The 15,719-nt window shown below is 39.0% G+C and overlaps 2 protein-coding genes across 2 annotated transcripts; one reads left to right on the top strand and one right to left on the bottom strand.

Annotated features, from left to right (window-relative positions):
* Positions 1-2,215: 2,215 nt before the first annotated feature.
* Positions 2,216-10,277, top strand: trpa1a (transient receptor potential cation channel, subfamily A, member 1a). The gene is made up of 28 exons (XM_079452618.1): positions 2,216-2,260; positions 2,420-2,529; positions 2,652-2,802; positions 3,010-3,185; positions 3,286-3,393; positions 3,986-4,094; positions 4,189-4,334; positions 4,408-4,544; positions 4,626-4,674; positions 4,748-4,847; positions 4,943-5,043; positions 5,149-5,318; positions 5,428-5,592; positions 5,970-6,084; positions 6,356-6,522; positions 6,594-6,684; positions 6,769-6,828; positions 6,910-7,008; positions 7,098-7,168; positions 7,244-7,397; positions 7,501-7,590; positions 7,668-7,837; positions 7,935-8,064; positions 8,818-9,000; positions 9,090-9,158; positions 9,241-9,345; positions 9,448-9,557; positions 9,660-10,277. The coding sequence occupies exons 2-28, from the start codon at positions 2,440-2,442 to the stop codon at positions 9,847-9,849; spliced, it is 3,306 nt and encodes a 1,101-aa protein (XP_079308744.1). The 5' UTR covers positions 2,216-2,260; positions 2,420-2,439; the 3' UTR covers positions 9,850-10,277.
* Positions 10,273-15,493, bottom strand: dnajb6a (DnaJ heat shock protein family (Hsp40) member B6a). The gene is made up of 10 exons (XM_079452617.1): positions 15,358-15,493; positions 14,380-14,469; positions 14,094-14,203; positions 13,829-13,885; positions 13,587-13,697; positions 13,314-13,457; positions 12,599-12,785; positions 12,416-12,486; positions 10,778-10,909; positions 10,273-10,693 (listed from the first exon to the last, which is right to left on the bottom strand). Exons 2-10 carry the CDS (start codon positions 14,442-14,444, stop codon positions 10,626-10,628), a joined length of 945 nt encoding a protein of 314 aa, XP_079308743.1. The 5' UTR covers positions 14,445-14,469; positions 15,358-15,493; the 3' UTR covers positions 10,273-10,625.
* Between the last annotated feature and the right edge of the window lie 226 nt (positions 15,494-15,719).

Genomic DNA, 15,719 nt, shown 5'->3' with positions numbered 1-15,719 from the left:
GCGTTTCCTCTAGATGTCCTCAATGGCTGGAAATTGAATCCCTGTGATGCGCTGGGCGGTTTTCACCACCCGCTGCAGTGCCTTGCGCTCTGCAGCAGAGCAGCTCCCATACCATACTGTGACACAGTTGGTCAGGATGCTCTCTATTGCGCAGCAATAGAAGTTCACCAGGATAGCCGTGGGCAGCTGGTTCTTTTTTAGTGTCCTCGGGAAGAAAAGCCGCTGGTGGGCCCTCTTGATCAGGCTGGAGGTGTTGGTTATCCAGGACAGCTCCGCCGAGATGTGGATCCCCAGGAACTTGAAGCTGGAGACATACTCGACAGCCATCCCATTGATGTGAATGGGGTCCTATGTGCCTCTTGACTCTTTCCTGAAGTCCACAATGAGTTCTTTCATTTTGGTGGTGTTAAGGAGCAAGTTATTGTCAGTGCACAGTGAGGCCAGGTGCTGGATCTCCTCCCTTTAGGAAGTCTCATCGTCGGTGCTGATGAGACCGATAACCATAGTATCGTCTGCAAACTTGATGATGGAGGTAGATCTATTCACAGGCCTGCAGTCAGAGGTGAAGAGGGAGTAGAGGAAGGGAACTATCCCTTTTAATTGCATGTACTCTCAGAAACCAACAGATCTTAATCTTGTTTTAGTTCCTATTTTTTATCATCGATCCAATGTGCCTATTAGATTCCAAAGTTGATCTAGCTGTGTGAAGATGTATCTCCACATTGATTTTTTACATGTTTATTTCGGTTTGGCCATTTGGTGTCAAAATAATCATATTTATGGCACTTGGTCACATTAATACAACCACAGAGTTGGCCAGCCAAACTACATTTCCCATCATTCTCTGTAGCAGTGCAAATACATAAATCGGCTATACACCCCTAATATGCATCACTGGCTTTTCATTTTGTTGCAGTAGTGCCTATAATCATCCTGTAATTGTAAAAAATAAAGAATCATTTTGAGTTTAAAACAGACCTGAACTGGCTAATACATTTCTTCAGGGTTACTTAAATGTATAACTGGGCCCTAAAGTGCAAGTCCTATTTGATTTTATATGCGCCATTACATCAGATTGAAAACAGTAACATCAACCTACGATATCTTGTTCCTAATCACTCGTCTGCAATTGTTTTAAACAAAGATAAGACAACGAACAAAACATAAAACTCTTCACAGTGGCCTTTTTATTATCCTGAGCACAATAAAGCAACTAAACTGTATTTGAATGGGGACTTTGGGCAATTATGAAGAGGAAATGGCATCATATACAATCTGTCTGTTGCTATAGAGGTGACTCTGCAAGGTTTATTATGCTTCTAATTTATATTATCCTTGACCGATCCTTTGACCGAAAAACAATATATTGCTTGGTTTTTAAAGCAAACATCAAAGGCTCATAATGAAATTTGCTGCGTTGTGAGCTTCTTGAAAAAAACGTAACCCTCATATAACATGTCACTTCTGCTCCACACCAAGTGATCGCAATGTCTGCATGCCTATTATGCATTAAATCCAAAGAAAAAATGTACATTATATTCATGCATTTGGCAGACACTTGCATCTAAAGTGACTTTCATTTCATATTTCATTAGTAGGTACATGTTTCCTGGGAATCGAGCACAACTTTAGCTCTACAAATTGAACATTTAGTTACCTTTATTAAAAAGAGCAGTCGAATGCTTCATTACATTTCTGAATATCATCATTTACTATGCAATCCCTACAATTATGTTTACTTCTGAGTGGAATGACTCATAAATAAAATTGGTTGTTTGTGTTGAATACTTGCCACTGTAGTAACCACAGGAAATGATCTTAGACCCCAAATGGACCACTCCGGTAATAATATGTTACCTTTTAACTGCAGCATCCTACTCTGGTCATCAAATTAACTGAAAGGAAAAACCCTCAAGTAAATCAAATATAATTAGAGTAAATTATACAAAATCGAGATTGTATAATTTCATACATAAAACATTGTAAAATGACAGCTAGATTTGAATTCGATTCTCAACGTCTCTATGTTTGTGTATTTTTTGTTTCTGAGTTGACGGTAAGTGTCATTAGACGGAGGGGAGCCAGCTAGTTTCATCATTAGCAATGGTACATCATATGTTTATGGCCATCCCTCCTCGTCTCTTTTTCTGAGTGGAACAATGTAATCTGATAACAAACACATCTCTCCACACTATAAAAACCCACTCGCTAATAGCGAAAAAGCCGCACATCAAGCCAAAACAGAGGAGATAGCAAATGGGTGAGAATTGGCCAAAATCAGATTTTATTAGCTTTTTTGATGTGATTTGATTGAAAAATGTCAGTATTTGGAAGCCATTCAAATGTAAAGTGGTATTTAAGAAACAAATAATAATATGATATGGAATATTTGTTGATGTTTTGGTTTTCACATTTGCAGGATGACTAAAAAGTGCAGATATGACACACGTCAACAAGACTTCCAGACAGTCCTATGACAGTGTTATGGATGGGGATGACAGCAGCCAGATACACACAGATGTGTTTGAGGTATTCCTCAAATCAACATTCATTTGTTTATTCAATCTATTCAGTATTCAATCGAAAAAACTTTTCTTACAGTGTAACAGTATGTCCAACTGTTTCATGTATTGAACTCTTTTGGATTTTAGTGGGCTATGCAAGGAAACACAGACGCCCTGGAGAAGCACTCCAGGTACCTGGATATACGCGACCACAACGGTGCCAGCCCACTGCACTATGCTGCATCCAAGGGACATTTTTGCACCATTAGATTTATTGCGATGATCACCGGACAACAAGGTGACAGTACCACACGTTTTTCCCTGAAATACGGAATTAAAAGTGAATATGTTGGGTTAGAACAAGTAAACATCTACTCAAACAATAAAATATCTGTATCTAAGATATACTCTAATGATGCATGACTACAAGCAAGCAAACAGGTGAACAAAGAAAAAAAGAAAGTTAGTTTTACGCATCATGAGAGTGAAATGTTTGTACCCTCAGAGCTGAATAGCAGGGATGACGAGGGGAATACTCCTCTGCACTGGGCTGTGCAGAGAGATCAGCCGCGGAGTTGCTCTGCGCTGCTGAATCTGGGAGCTGATCCAAACATCCTCAACAACAGCCACCAGTCGCCGCTGCATCTGGCTGTCAGCTTAGGAAATAATTTCCTGGTAGAGGTGAGTCCTTCGTTCTTTTCTCCATCTTTCCATAGTTTTGATTTTATTATACTTGCCTTCCATGGATTAAAGACATACAACATATGTTGTGTTCACACAGCAACTTGTCTCACATACACTAACTGATGTGAATCTGGAAGGGGACTTGCGAAACACGCCTCTTATTTTGGCGGCTTGCTTGAATAACCATGTGGCTCTGGAGATTTTGGTAAGCTGATGTTGGAAATACTAGACCTGAAGATGAACATTAACAATCGTCTAATGAATAAAACAGGAACTTTTGATTCAAGTATGATGAAGTTGTTATAAGATAGCACATAACTCTCTACAATAAGGTTGCGTTTGTTAACATTAGTTAAACTAACAAACTAACAATGAACAATATTTCTACATCATTTATTTACTGTTCATTTTAACATTGACAAATACTTCAGATCAAAAGTTATACCTCTTAACATTAGTTAATGCAAAATGAACACTGAATAGTTGTGTTTGTATATATGATCAAATTTGAATATAAAAATGCAATAAATGCCGTAAATATATGCTGATCAGTTCTTGTTAGCTCGTATATTGCCATCCGCACTGTAAGAAAAAATGGTTTAGAAATGTTGTCATAAGGGCGGTTCCCTTTAAAAAGGTCCTAATATGTAGAATTTAGGTAGTACAGATGTATACATGTGCTACTACTTCTGATGTACTTTTTGACCATTAAATGCATTGATTATAACCTTATTAAATGTCAAGTATTATCAAAAAGCATAATTATAACTGAAAATGCATTTAACTCTCTACTCCAGTTCACACATGGGGCAAAATTGTGTCGTCAGAACAAACTCGGACATTTTCCCATTCATGCTGCGGCATTCGCTGGAGCGAAGAAATCCATGGAGGTCATTCTGAAGAAAGGCGAGATATCGAGTCACTTATCCTACTGTGTATTTTCAACCTCAAAGCAAGCGTGACAAGGCCTTGTATTTGCCTTGTGTTATTTTTTGTACAGGGGAAGAAGTCGGTCTGTCTATTGACACCCATATAAACTATGTGGATAAAACTTGCTGTAGTCCACTTCACCTGGCAGTCCGTGGAGGAAATCTTGACGTTATTAAACTCTGCATCGCACACGGAGCAAAAATTGATCAGCAGCAGGTGAGAAAAGATCCTGTCATAACAGCGATGTTTAGTTCCGCACTACCATTGTAACACAAATCTCATTTAACAGTGCGACAGGTCCACCGCTCTTCATTTTGCATGTAGTCAGGGTGCCACCGAGGCTGTTAGAGTCATGCTGTCAGCTAACCATAAAGTGTGTGACCTTATCAACATCACGGACGGGGCCAATCAGACACCTCTACATAAGTACATCAGCCTTACATTTGCTTGTTTAACGACGGAAAGGAACAAACCAGAATATCTCACCTTTTTCTTTTTCATTCACAGAGCGGCACTTTTTGATCACTTTGAACTCTCAGAGTATCTCATTTCACAGGTACAACCGATTTACTGTTTTTATAAACTTGATATCATGACAGACATTGTAAACCCAGGCATTGTTCTTCCAGGGTGCAGATATCGACTTTGTTGACTGCAAAGGCCATTCACCACTCCTTCTGGCAACAAGTTGTGGAGCTTGGAGAACTGTTAATCTGCTTCTTTCTCATGGTGACTTGCTTGAATAAATGTCAATAAATTCCAATAAAAATAATGTTTTAAATAGACAACTTAATAAATAGTGCTACATTCTGTTTGCTTTTTAGGGGCTGATATGAAGACAAAAGATAAATCTGGATGCAATTTCTTGCACCTCGCCATTTTGCAACCCAGGGGTCTAAAAAACCTGCCCACAGAGGTACTGCAGGTAAATTAGTACAGTGCTTTTAGTTTTAAAATCAAGCACTGCTGCCATCTGCTGTTAGGGAAGAGTAAAAAGACTCAATTGTGTTTTTGGATTCCATCTCTACAGCAGGAGAGTGTGAGAGAGCTACTGAGTGATGAGGATATAGAGGGCTGTACTCCTCTTCATTATGCCTGCAGACTGGGAATACCTGAGTGTGTGAAAAGTATTCTGGGATTAGAAGTCTCGCTCAACCAAAAGTGCAAACAGAAGAAATCTGCACTTCATTTTGCTGCCGAGTAAGAAATTTAATTGACAGCCTATACCATGAGGATTCAGAAATGACGTAAAGACTCTAAGTATTTTAGGAAGTTGTAGTCACGTGCATCAATGTTTATTTTTGTGGAGATATGGAAGGATCAACACATGCCACAGGCTTGTAGAGATGATGACAGACACCAGACTGTTGAATGAAGGGGATGAGAAGGGACTAACCCCGCTGCACCTTGCCTCCCGCGGGGGTCATGTTAAAGTTGTTGAGCTGCTGCTCCGCAAGGGTGCGTTGTTTCACAGGTATTTCGCACACTTCATAAACTTTTGTCAGGCACTACTGCCAGTGAAACTGGTAGGCCTACTGTAAAGTTCAACTGTATGCTATCTATACTTCCGTGCAATGTAAATTAACATTTATTTACAATTTGATCCGGGTTGCGATAGTCAAACCTGCAGGCCTTCACTTTCACTAATTCACAAAGGGGTAAAAGCATAATCATTACAATATATATTTTAACATGGTTAAAACGCATGGTCCCCATTACACAAAATGATTGTGGATTTTATACCAATAGACTACTCAAACGATGACCCTGCAATTCACACAACTTGTCAAACTGTATTAAGTAACCAAATATGAAAGCATGTTTTATTTCTATCCTGTACTGTATGCGTAGTGACTACAGAGGATGGTCGTGTCTGCATCATGCTGGATCTGAAGGATACACTCAGACCATGGACACGTTACTGGCATCTAACATTAAGCTTCTCGATAAAACGGACGGAGAGGGGGTAAAACAGTTTGCATAATTTGCTCAAGCATAAACAAGTTCGGCTAGTGAATTGAGGAAAACAAAAGTCTAAGACAACTAGTGAAAATGCATTTATAATTAAAGGTTAACTGGAAGGTGCACATGATTTTTTGTATATTTGCATGTCTCTTTTTTACTTAAATGCCTACATGCATCCCTAAGCATTTTTTAAAAGAGACGGTTTAATCTTATATTATAAATTGAAATATATATCAATACATGACTCTATATACATATATTGATTTTTTTAGAGCACAGCTTTACATCTGGCTGCTCGGGCAGGTCATGTGGCAGCAGTAAGACTGCTGTTATACAGAGGAGCCAAGATTACCCTGAACAAGTGCGATTCATCTTTCTTACACGAGGCTGTACACAATGGGAGGACGGAGGTCACGAATGCCGTGATTGAGAGTGATAGGTCAGCTTAACCACTTTTTAGACTTTTAATGTTTGACGTGTCTTCATTGATTTCATCTTTGCTTAACACAGGTGTGAAGAGGCTATGACAACGTATAAACCAAACTCGGGAAAACGCTGCATTGCTATTGACATGATCGAGTTTCTTCCGGAATCCTTTAAAGTGAGAAAAAAGTTTCTCTTTCCTGTAAAGTAAATCGATGTGTTGATCCTCGAACTGACAGAGCGTTGCATTTATTTTCCTCAGCATCTTCTAGACACTTGCATAAAGGAATCGGAGGAAGATGTAAACTCCTGTAATTACTTTGTAAGTTTCCTCTGCTACAATAACAGTTTCTGTGTTTAATTGTCCTCTGACATCTGCACATTTTTGCTAATTTATAAACAGATCGAGTACAATTTCCGGTGGCTTCAGTATCCACTGCAAGAGCTTAAAAAAGCAAGTGGGGAAAGAGACATCACCTACAAGCCTCTTCACGCACTAAATGTTGGCACATTTTAATATACGTTGAAGATATTTTAAAACGGCTTCCATTTTGAGTTGTGAATTGATTAGAGACTCTTGTCTTTCCACAGGCTATGGTTCATTTTAATCGGATTAGCTTGCTGACCCATCCGGTCTGCAAGAAATATTTGGAAATGAAATGGTACGTTTTTTAAAGTGAAATTTCAATGAGACTGTATTTCCACATTCAGAGCTAAACAGATGTGTTGTTCAATAGGAATACTTATGGCATCAAGGCACATCTCCTGAATATGACTGTGTACGCGCTGGGGGTGTTTCCTTTAACATACCTCATCGTAAACCTGAAGCCCACCCTGAACACTGTCAACAATGTGACATCAGTCAACATGGTCTGCACATCCTTATACAAGGTATCATGGTCGTATGTGGTTAAGTCCATATGAAAATCCAGAGGAAAATAAAGTGTTGCATGTTGTGGAAGAAAGAAATCGTGATTTTCTTTGATTCACACAGCAATCCTATTTAATCACAACATGCATGTTCCTGATTCTGGCTATGAATCTGTATGCAGTTGGGAAAGAGATCCTGCAAATGTCTCAACAGGTTTGTGAACTCCACACTTTAACATCGCCACCATTTTAGTAATAAATAAATATGACACTGTTTCTTGTCTCTGGAAGCGGTTGAAATATTTGCAAGATTTGTCTAACTACATGGACTGGACCGCTGCCATATGTGCCCTGCTGTTCGTGGTGCCCCTCCTGTTGAATGTGAAGAGCTCCTGGCACTGGCAGGCTGGAGCCCTGGCCGCTCTGACCTCCTGGATCAATCTTCTCCTCTATCTCCAACGGTATGGACTATTATTATACATACAAAAGCATTTCATAACATTTTTAAGGACTCATAATCTGTGAGACTTCAAAAATGATCTGGTCTTTGTACTGTAGGTTTGAACGAATCGGTATATACGTGGTAATGTTTCGAGAGATCTCCCGCACGCTGCTGAGCATTATCGTGCTGTTCTTTTACTTGATACTGGCATTTGCTTTGTCCTTCTATGCCTTGATGATCGAGCAGGTCAGTGTTCTAAAACATTGCTTGGACAAAGAAAGTTCATCACAAAATAAAAAAGTATTTATCATGTTATAATTTATTCACCCTCGTGCCGTTCGAAACACTTTTTATTCTTCTGTGAAGCACAAAAGAAGATATTTTGAGAAATGTCATAGTGGTTTTGTGTCCATACAATGGAACACTTTGTGTGGTTACCAATGTTCTTCAAAGTATCTTTTGTGATCTGCAGAAGAAAGCAAGATCGATGTTTGAAATGACATGAGGGAGAGTAAATGATAAAAGATTTTTTTTACTATCCCCCTCATAAACAGTGGATGCATAATGTAATATATAATAATGTATATAAAAATATGCTTTGTAATTTAATAGTGACTGAACAGTACAGTTCACCCTAAATTGAAAATTCTGTCATGAATTATTCACCTTCAAGTTCCAAACCGGTGTAAATTTCTTTTTTCAGCTGAATACAAAGAAATATACTTGGAAGAATGTAAGCAACTGATATCCTCAAGACATCATCGACTACCATAGAAGAAAGTGCTTTTTTCTTCTCATAAACACAAAATACGACACTGAGGTAGCAATCTCTTTTGCTAACTTTCTTCCAAATATCATTCTGTGTGTTCAACTGAACAAATAAATGTATACAGATTTGGAACAACTGGAGGGTGAGTGATTCATGTCATTATTTGGTGGGCTATCCCTTTAAAAACTGTAAGGTTAAAGCCATGTCTTAAATGGGGTTTTATCTTACAGCAACACTTTGGGAGGATGTTCCTTTCACTGATGCAGACCTTTGTCATGATGGTAGGAGAAATCAACTACCAAGAAAATTTCCTGAAACCCTTCCTGCAAGGAACCCTTCCGTTCCCCAACTTGACCCTGGCGATGTTTGTTTGGTTTGTCTTACTCGTACCGATTCTTCTCATGAACCTTCTGGTAGGTCCTACAGACAAATGGGTCCGGTTTACATGTAAAAGCACACTTTATCAGTAACACGACGCACGTATACGGTTGTTGATTTTTAGATCGGTTTGGCTGTTGGTGACATAGCAGAGATTCAGACGAATGCTTGCCTGAAGCGTATTGCAATGCAGGTACTTCCACACGAAAATCATTATACTGTGTCCTGATGAATTTCTGAGAAAAAGTGATGTGCTGACCACTCTCGCTCCACAGATAGAACTTCACACGAATCTGGAGGAAAGGCTTCCCTATTGGTTTATGAAGAGGGTGGACCAGATCTCTGTTAAAGAATTCCCAAACAGATGCTTCAGAGGAAAGGTCTGACAGCCAATTCACATTCACATTTTGAAATGCAAGCCAACTCTAAATGACTGATGTGTGGTCAAATAACGACGAATACATTTTTTAACTTTTAAACAGAAAAAGTGTTTTTTCTTTGGGAATGAAGCGAAGAGGGTCCGGACCCGTCTCAGTCCCAGTACCCCTCAGTGCACTCCAATAAAACGGGAGCTGACCAAACAGAAATACAGGTAACACAGAAGTGTATAACTCTCCATTTACCTTAACTGACGTTTATTCCCATTTTGAGTTCCCCAACTGAAGCACCAACATTAATCCCTGTTTTTCATCAGGCTGAAGGAGATGTCAGATGTTATAGAAAAGCAACACAACCTACTGAAGCTCATAGTGCAGAAGATGGAGATCAGTTCGGAGGCTGAAGATCATGATGGCCCTCCGGTCTTTCAGGAGCTGAAGGAGAAACTTCTCACTAGGAGCAAATGGGGCCCTTTGCTCAGGGCAGTGACTGCCAGAAAGAAATGAACTCGTATTTTAAGTATCCTGGCATGGCGGTCAAAGTTGTTGAGTTTTGAAGATGTCACGTGGAACATTTCTTTATATGACATACATCATTTACACATGAACTGTGATAACGTGGCTAATATTTCTCAGTATTAACTTGCTTCTGTTTAACATAAAGATCAGAACAAATACTGTCACCTTGTCTTATATCCATATCTTGTCTGCAAGCTTGTGTTAGGTTATGTGTTATGCTCTCAAATGTTACCAAAGATATGGTTTGGTCATTTTACTCAAAACTGAAGACCTGCTTCATTACCGAATGAAGTCTGTTTCTGTGTTAATAAATGAATACAATCGTTTAAATCATAAATTCACAAACATTCAGTGCACATTTGTATTAAAAATGTTCGTTGCCTTTTTTTAAATGTAGGCCAGGTTCACAACTATTCAGAACAGTGATCATTTATTTGTTGTAATTATCAATAATAAGTGGAAGAAATACATCTAAAACTAACTCTAGATCTAAAAGAAAACAATGCTAGAATATTCATTTAACCTTAAAGGCGGGTTGTCCGATTTCTCTTTGCAGTTGTTGTTGTTCAAATCTCCAAAAGAAACACACCCCTACCCCATCTTTCGCATTCGTCCGCGCTCGGCTCGACTAATGGCTACAAGGTTTTTTGGTACTCGGCCCGACTTTGTCTAAACAAGCGTAATTTGGAAATCAGACACCCCGCCTTTAACTCAGAAAGTCCCGCGCTACATTACAGTTTATCAGTTCAGATGCAGAGACAATCTTAGGATTCTTTAGTCTTTTTGGTCTCTCCTTGTACTGTCATTCTCTTCCTCTTGACTCCAGTTTGCTCTGTTGGGATACACAACTTGTAAATATCACAAGAGTCAAGGTTCATTCTTCTCACTCACACAAGATGCAAAACTATCATCTGACCTTTGCCTGTGGATTTATTTTGTTCCTCTCTCTGAGCTGACTGTCTTGAGGGTTGTGAGGAGGTGGAGGAAGCATTGGGGAGCTCCTTCTTCTGTCTGTGACCCTCCAACATGCCTAATTCCTGGGGTCTTCCTAGAGAAAGGGGTGTGGTTTAGTAAGAAGGGGAAGAGCACCTGCCTTTTTTCAGGAAAATGCTACAACTTCTATTACCAGTCAGTTTCTCCCGAAAGGTCTGCATTATGCATACGTTACCTCTGACATCCAGAGATAAGCATTTAGAGAGCACAAAAGTAAAAGCTTGTTAGTTTAGAGCCATGCATTTAGGCAGAACTGCAGCCAGCCATACTTGGCATTTGAGTTGAAAAGCATCAGATACATAAAAAGGGAATAGAGAAGAAAATGTCATTCTACGTAAAAATTGTTTACATTTTAATGGTGTATTTATTTATCAATGCAGTTGATTAATAATGTTAATAAACACAGTTGTTATAATGCTTAAATTTGTGTACGAATCCGTTAATAGATTATTAATGAAAGTTTCCATGAATGACTCCTCACCTATTTTCAAATATGGTGTTACATTAAAAGTGTAAATGCACTAAATATAAAGCCAATTAAAAAAGAGTGTATTTAGAGTGTAACTGAGAAGAGATGTCAGATTGCTTTACACCAGATTTTTGATCTAAACATAGCTATTTGTTTTTCTACACAGCTACAAAAACGCATTATCTGAGCGTGTTTTCAAAATCAATACAATTACTTGCAGTGTTCTAAAGGAGTACGAGCATTGTTAGTTTGAGCAACCAAGCGGTAACACACTACCCAATGATTGGATTTGGAAAACCAAACATCACTCTTTGTCAAAGCAAAACTACACAGACTGCAGAGCTGCCACATCCCCCAAAAAGGATGAAACTCATTTATTTAGGTTCAAATTATTTTACAAAGTACACAAAGTTGCGTGAATGTTCATATATCAGTCATAGGATTAACTCTGATTCTCATCAGGTTATTTAGTAAAGATGTTACAACTATAAACAACATTTGTTTTCATAACATGCAACAATGAAGAACAAAACAATAGAGTTATTAATAATAATAAAACAAAATTGCATATCAGTACAATGGATCTAGCACTCTACCAGCATTTACACAGGAAATATTTAACAAACGCATCAGACAAGTTGCCATAAGGTTTGAACAGTAAGTTACGTATCCCACTTGCACACTCAGTCAGGTAACTCAAGCGCAATGCACAATTTGCAGTTCACTTTTACCTTTCAGCCCAAAAGCGCTATTGAAAAGGCATGTGCATTCATGAGGATACTGCAACACAACAACGTGCTTGCGGAAAGAAAAAGTTCTCTCACATTATGGTCCCGAACACAAGTAAATTAACACGTACCCTGCACCAAAATACTGACAGTCCCATTTATAAATACAATAACAAAACATGTTTCCAAATAATGACCTAAAAATAATAAGAGGGAAAAACCCCAAACAAATCAACAGACAAGAAGGAAAATGAAATGTACAGACCTCTAAACGACAGTACTAACATTATTTGTTGAGCTCAAATTTGTGCTGAAAAGTCTCCATTATCTTATTTGTGTTCCAATCGCAGGAGCTGTTCCTTACCATTTACGGTTACAGACTTTAACTGGCCTTCTTCTTCCACTTCTACTCGTTCCTGTCCATTCTCAATGATTCTGAAGCACAAACAAATAGAGTGTCAATGAAATACGGATGGGAATTTTGCATTGTTTTACGTTGCTTTTCTAACTTAAGACTACAAACTTTGGGCTGTGGAAAGGTGTTTACCTTTTCGTAGTGACTTTTCTGCCGTTGATGAATTTAGTGGAAGTCGACACTGAGCGGAAGCTACCCATGCCTCCAAATCCTCCGCCACCTCCGCCCCCACCTACTCCGCCACCACCACCACCACCGAATGAGGTTGAGGAAAAGGAGGTAAAGCCACCTCCTCCCATGGGCCCAAAGGGTGTGAAACCTGCAGTAAGAAAGGATCAAGTTATAGACTGTTTCATCGGATGCACATGCCCGGCTCAAAGTTAACTTCCAGTCTGTGTTTTTTTGATCGGCCTGGCTAGTGGCTAATAATTCTATGTGTATTCATATGAATTCCTATTTTATTGTATATTAATTGTATTAAATTGAATTTAAACTACTCAACAGTTGCTCATTCTTTGCGGAGGTCTGCTGGAAGTGAAGTTTGGGTTTGTTTATGTTTCTGCCGCTGAAACAGTCTATACCTTTATTTATTAATCCTTATAACTTTCTTAATTTTTCATTGTATCCACATGGAATACATTTTCATTAATGAACATGACGTCAGTGTAAAATGCAATGAAAATGTGTTTAATATCCCTAAAGGACTTTGACAGACTAACGTCTGAGCCATTCAGTTGAAAACACAGCAATGGCAGCAATGACTTTTAAAAAGAAATTAAGCTTTGGAAAATAATAAAAAAATTAAAATCTTCATTTCACATTATCTATAAACGAGCAAGCAGCTGACCTGGATCAAAAGATGTAAACCCTCCCCCAAAAGGAGGGAATCCACCAAAACCTCCGAAAAAGGACCCTCCTGTCCGGCTCCGGCTCATGCCCCGTTGATGCCTCCGACCTCCAACAAAAAAGTCATCGCCAAATGGATCTCCACCTAAAATCCCAGAAGAAAAGTGAAATGACTTCAAAATGTTTGCATATTTGATTTAACCATACACGAAAGACTTACGAATGACACGGACTACAAAATTACACCTAAAGCACAACACACACAAACACTAACCAAAGAAGTCTGCAAATGGATCTCGTCCACCGAAAAATTCCCTGAAGACATCATCTGGATTGCGGAATGTGAATCCAAAGTGGTCACCGTTGTAGTGTGTTCCTCCACCTACTGTTCAAATGTAACATGTTCAAACTTAGCGCCCGGTGATCTGAAACTGATGCTTTATGATAATCACAACTGACAATATACAATGTCATCAAACACAGTTTCTTTTAAATTCATTGTTTCATTTCAATTACCTCCGCCTCCTGATAAACCTTCTTTACCATATCGATCGTACAAGTTCCTCTTGTTTGCTGAAAGAATGTAAGACAAACATAAAGCAACTTAAATTATTTTGTAGCTTTAAGGTCCAACAGAAAACCCTCAGACTCACGACAGCTTGAAATATGTATATTTCAGATGTATATTGACACAGAGAATGTTATAGATAGCGTGTCCGTCATTAGACAGACATGTAAATGACGAAAAAAGAAACATGATTAAGTTGCAGACGTGACTTACCATCTGAAAGGACTTCATACGCCTCTGAAAGTTCTTTAAATTTTTGTTCTGCATCTTCCTTGTTATCTGGGTTTTTATCTGGATGCCACCTAAGAGCTAGTCTCCTGTAACTATACAGAAAGAGCCAACATAGTATGCACAGTGAGAAACGGGTAAGGCCGGACAAGCCGAACAACATTTATGACAACTGAAACCTTTTGTTAGTGTTTGTAGATTGTATAACGTGATTAAAGCACTGTTTAGAATCTGACATCATCTACAGTATGTTAAACCAAAAGAAACTTACGATTTTTTGATGTCATCTGGAGATGCATTTTTCGGCACTCCTAGAATCTGGTAATACTCCAACATGACTTCAGAGGGACGACTTTAATGGCTGGCAACCGAAAGGAGAAAGAAATGAGAAAAACTCTGATCTTGAATCGTGCTCTTCTCTAAACTAAGAAAATGCTTGCAGTTTAACTCCTTAATACACACGTGGCGAAGGATAATCTGCCTTTGAATCACAATAACAACATATCGGAGTGCGTAACAGGAAAAGCTGGTGTTCTGAGGCAATGCAAATAATAATGAAGGACTCTGTGCCCCATAAAACTGCCCCTTCAGGGCACTGCACAGCCTGATCCTGGTACTGTGCAGTGATACTGATACCAGGCTGTTTTCATTTCTGATCCAAGACTGCAGCATGCGATGCCTCTATTTTGTCTTTGACTCATTCATACGTGTGTGCCACACACATTTCAGGAACTAACAACATAAGGATGGCTTTACTTTCTGCAAGTCTTGTCGAATATGCAAATGAAAGGTTATGAGTTGTGGATGTGGCATACACGTAATAAGCGTCTGAACGACTCAACTCTTATTGCATTCTTATTAATACAACAATTGAATTTAACATAACGCATGACAATAAGTATAAATGGAGAGAGTAACGTTAAATACGTTGTTGTAAAAATGCGATCGCTTGTGGTAACCATGGTGAAATGAATCGCACACGCCTAAGATATTACTGTTAACAATTTACACTTTCAAATAAATCATGTACATTTAATACGAGCCCCTTTCGATTTTAGCACACTGTTTTTTCAACCAAAAGCGACTTGTTATTTCTATTTCGACCTGGCAACCTTGTCTTCGTCCAGATGATGAGCTAACGCTAGCCAGCTAGCAACAAGGCTATCAGATGGCCAGCGAGGATTATTGTTATCTCGCAAAACAAACCTCGCACGTAAATCCGGGCAACACACCGACTATTTTACATTACCTCGTTTGTTTACTGCCAGAGGCAGTTCGACGAATCCTAGGCTGTGGGACGATGTGTAGAGATGATGTGACAAGCAACCGAACGTCCGGAAACAACACGAATCTTCTGTTTTTGCGAGATTTGACGTCACGTCCGGTTTAAGGTATTTGACGCATTCGCGCCTTCGGCTCAAGTTAATGGGGTCAAACAAAACCTTCAGCAGATTGCACACCTCATAGCTAGACAACCGCTTTATTGGGTCGTAAATAGTCAGTATACGGCGTATTGCTATCGTGGAAAGTACTGATGGTTACATTATTGTGGCACACACATTACCATCAAATCTACTGTCCAGACTTCCACGCGCTTATATACACAGAACT

This window comes from Barbatula barbatula (assembly GCF_947034865.1).
Source record: "Barbatula barbatula genome assembly, chromosome: 3".
Taxonomy (NCBI): Eukaryota; Metazoa; Chordata; class Actinopteri; order Cypriniformes; family Nemacheilidae; genus Barbatula; species Barbatula barbatula.
The sequence above is the reverse complement of the archived record's forward strand: the minus strand, read 5'-3'. Positions and strand labels throughout refer to the sequence as shown.

Bases quoted from the DNA above. Each gene is read 5' to 3' on its own strand.
- trpa1a (XM_079452618.1), top strand. From the start codon at position 2,440: ATGACACACGTCAACAAGACTTCCAGACAGTCCTATGACAGTGTTATG. The intron at 2,803-3,009 runs GTGACAGTACCA...TTGTACCCTCAG, and splicing joins GATGATCACCGGACAACAAG to AGCTGAATAGCAGGGATGAC. The intron at 9,346-9,447 runs GTCTGACAGCCA...ACTTTTAAACAG, and splicing joins ACAGATGCTTCAGAGGAAAG to AAAAAGTGTTTTTTCTTTGG.
- dnajb6a (XM_079452617.1), bottom strand. From the start codon at position 14,444: ATGTTGGAGTATTACCAGATTCTAGGAGTGCCGAAAAATGCATCTCCA. The intron at 13,458-13,586 runs GTTAGTGTTTGT...CTGGGATTTTAG, and splicing joins TCCATTTGCAGACTTCTTTG to GTGGAGATCCATTTGGCGAT. The intron at 10,694-10,777 runs GTCAGATGATAG...GTATCCCAACAG, and splicing joins AAATAAATCCACAGGCAAAG to AGCAAACTGGAGTCAAGAGG.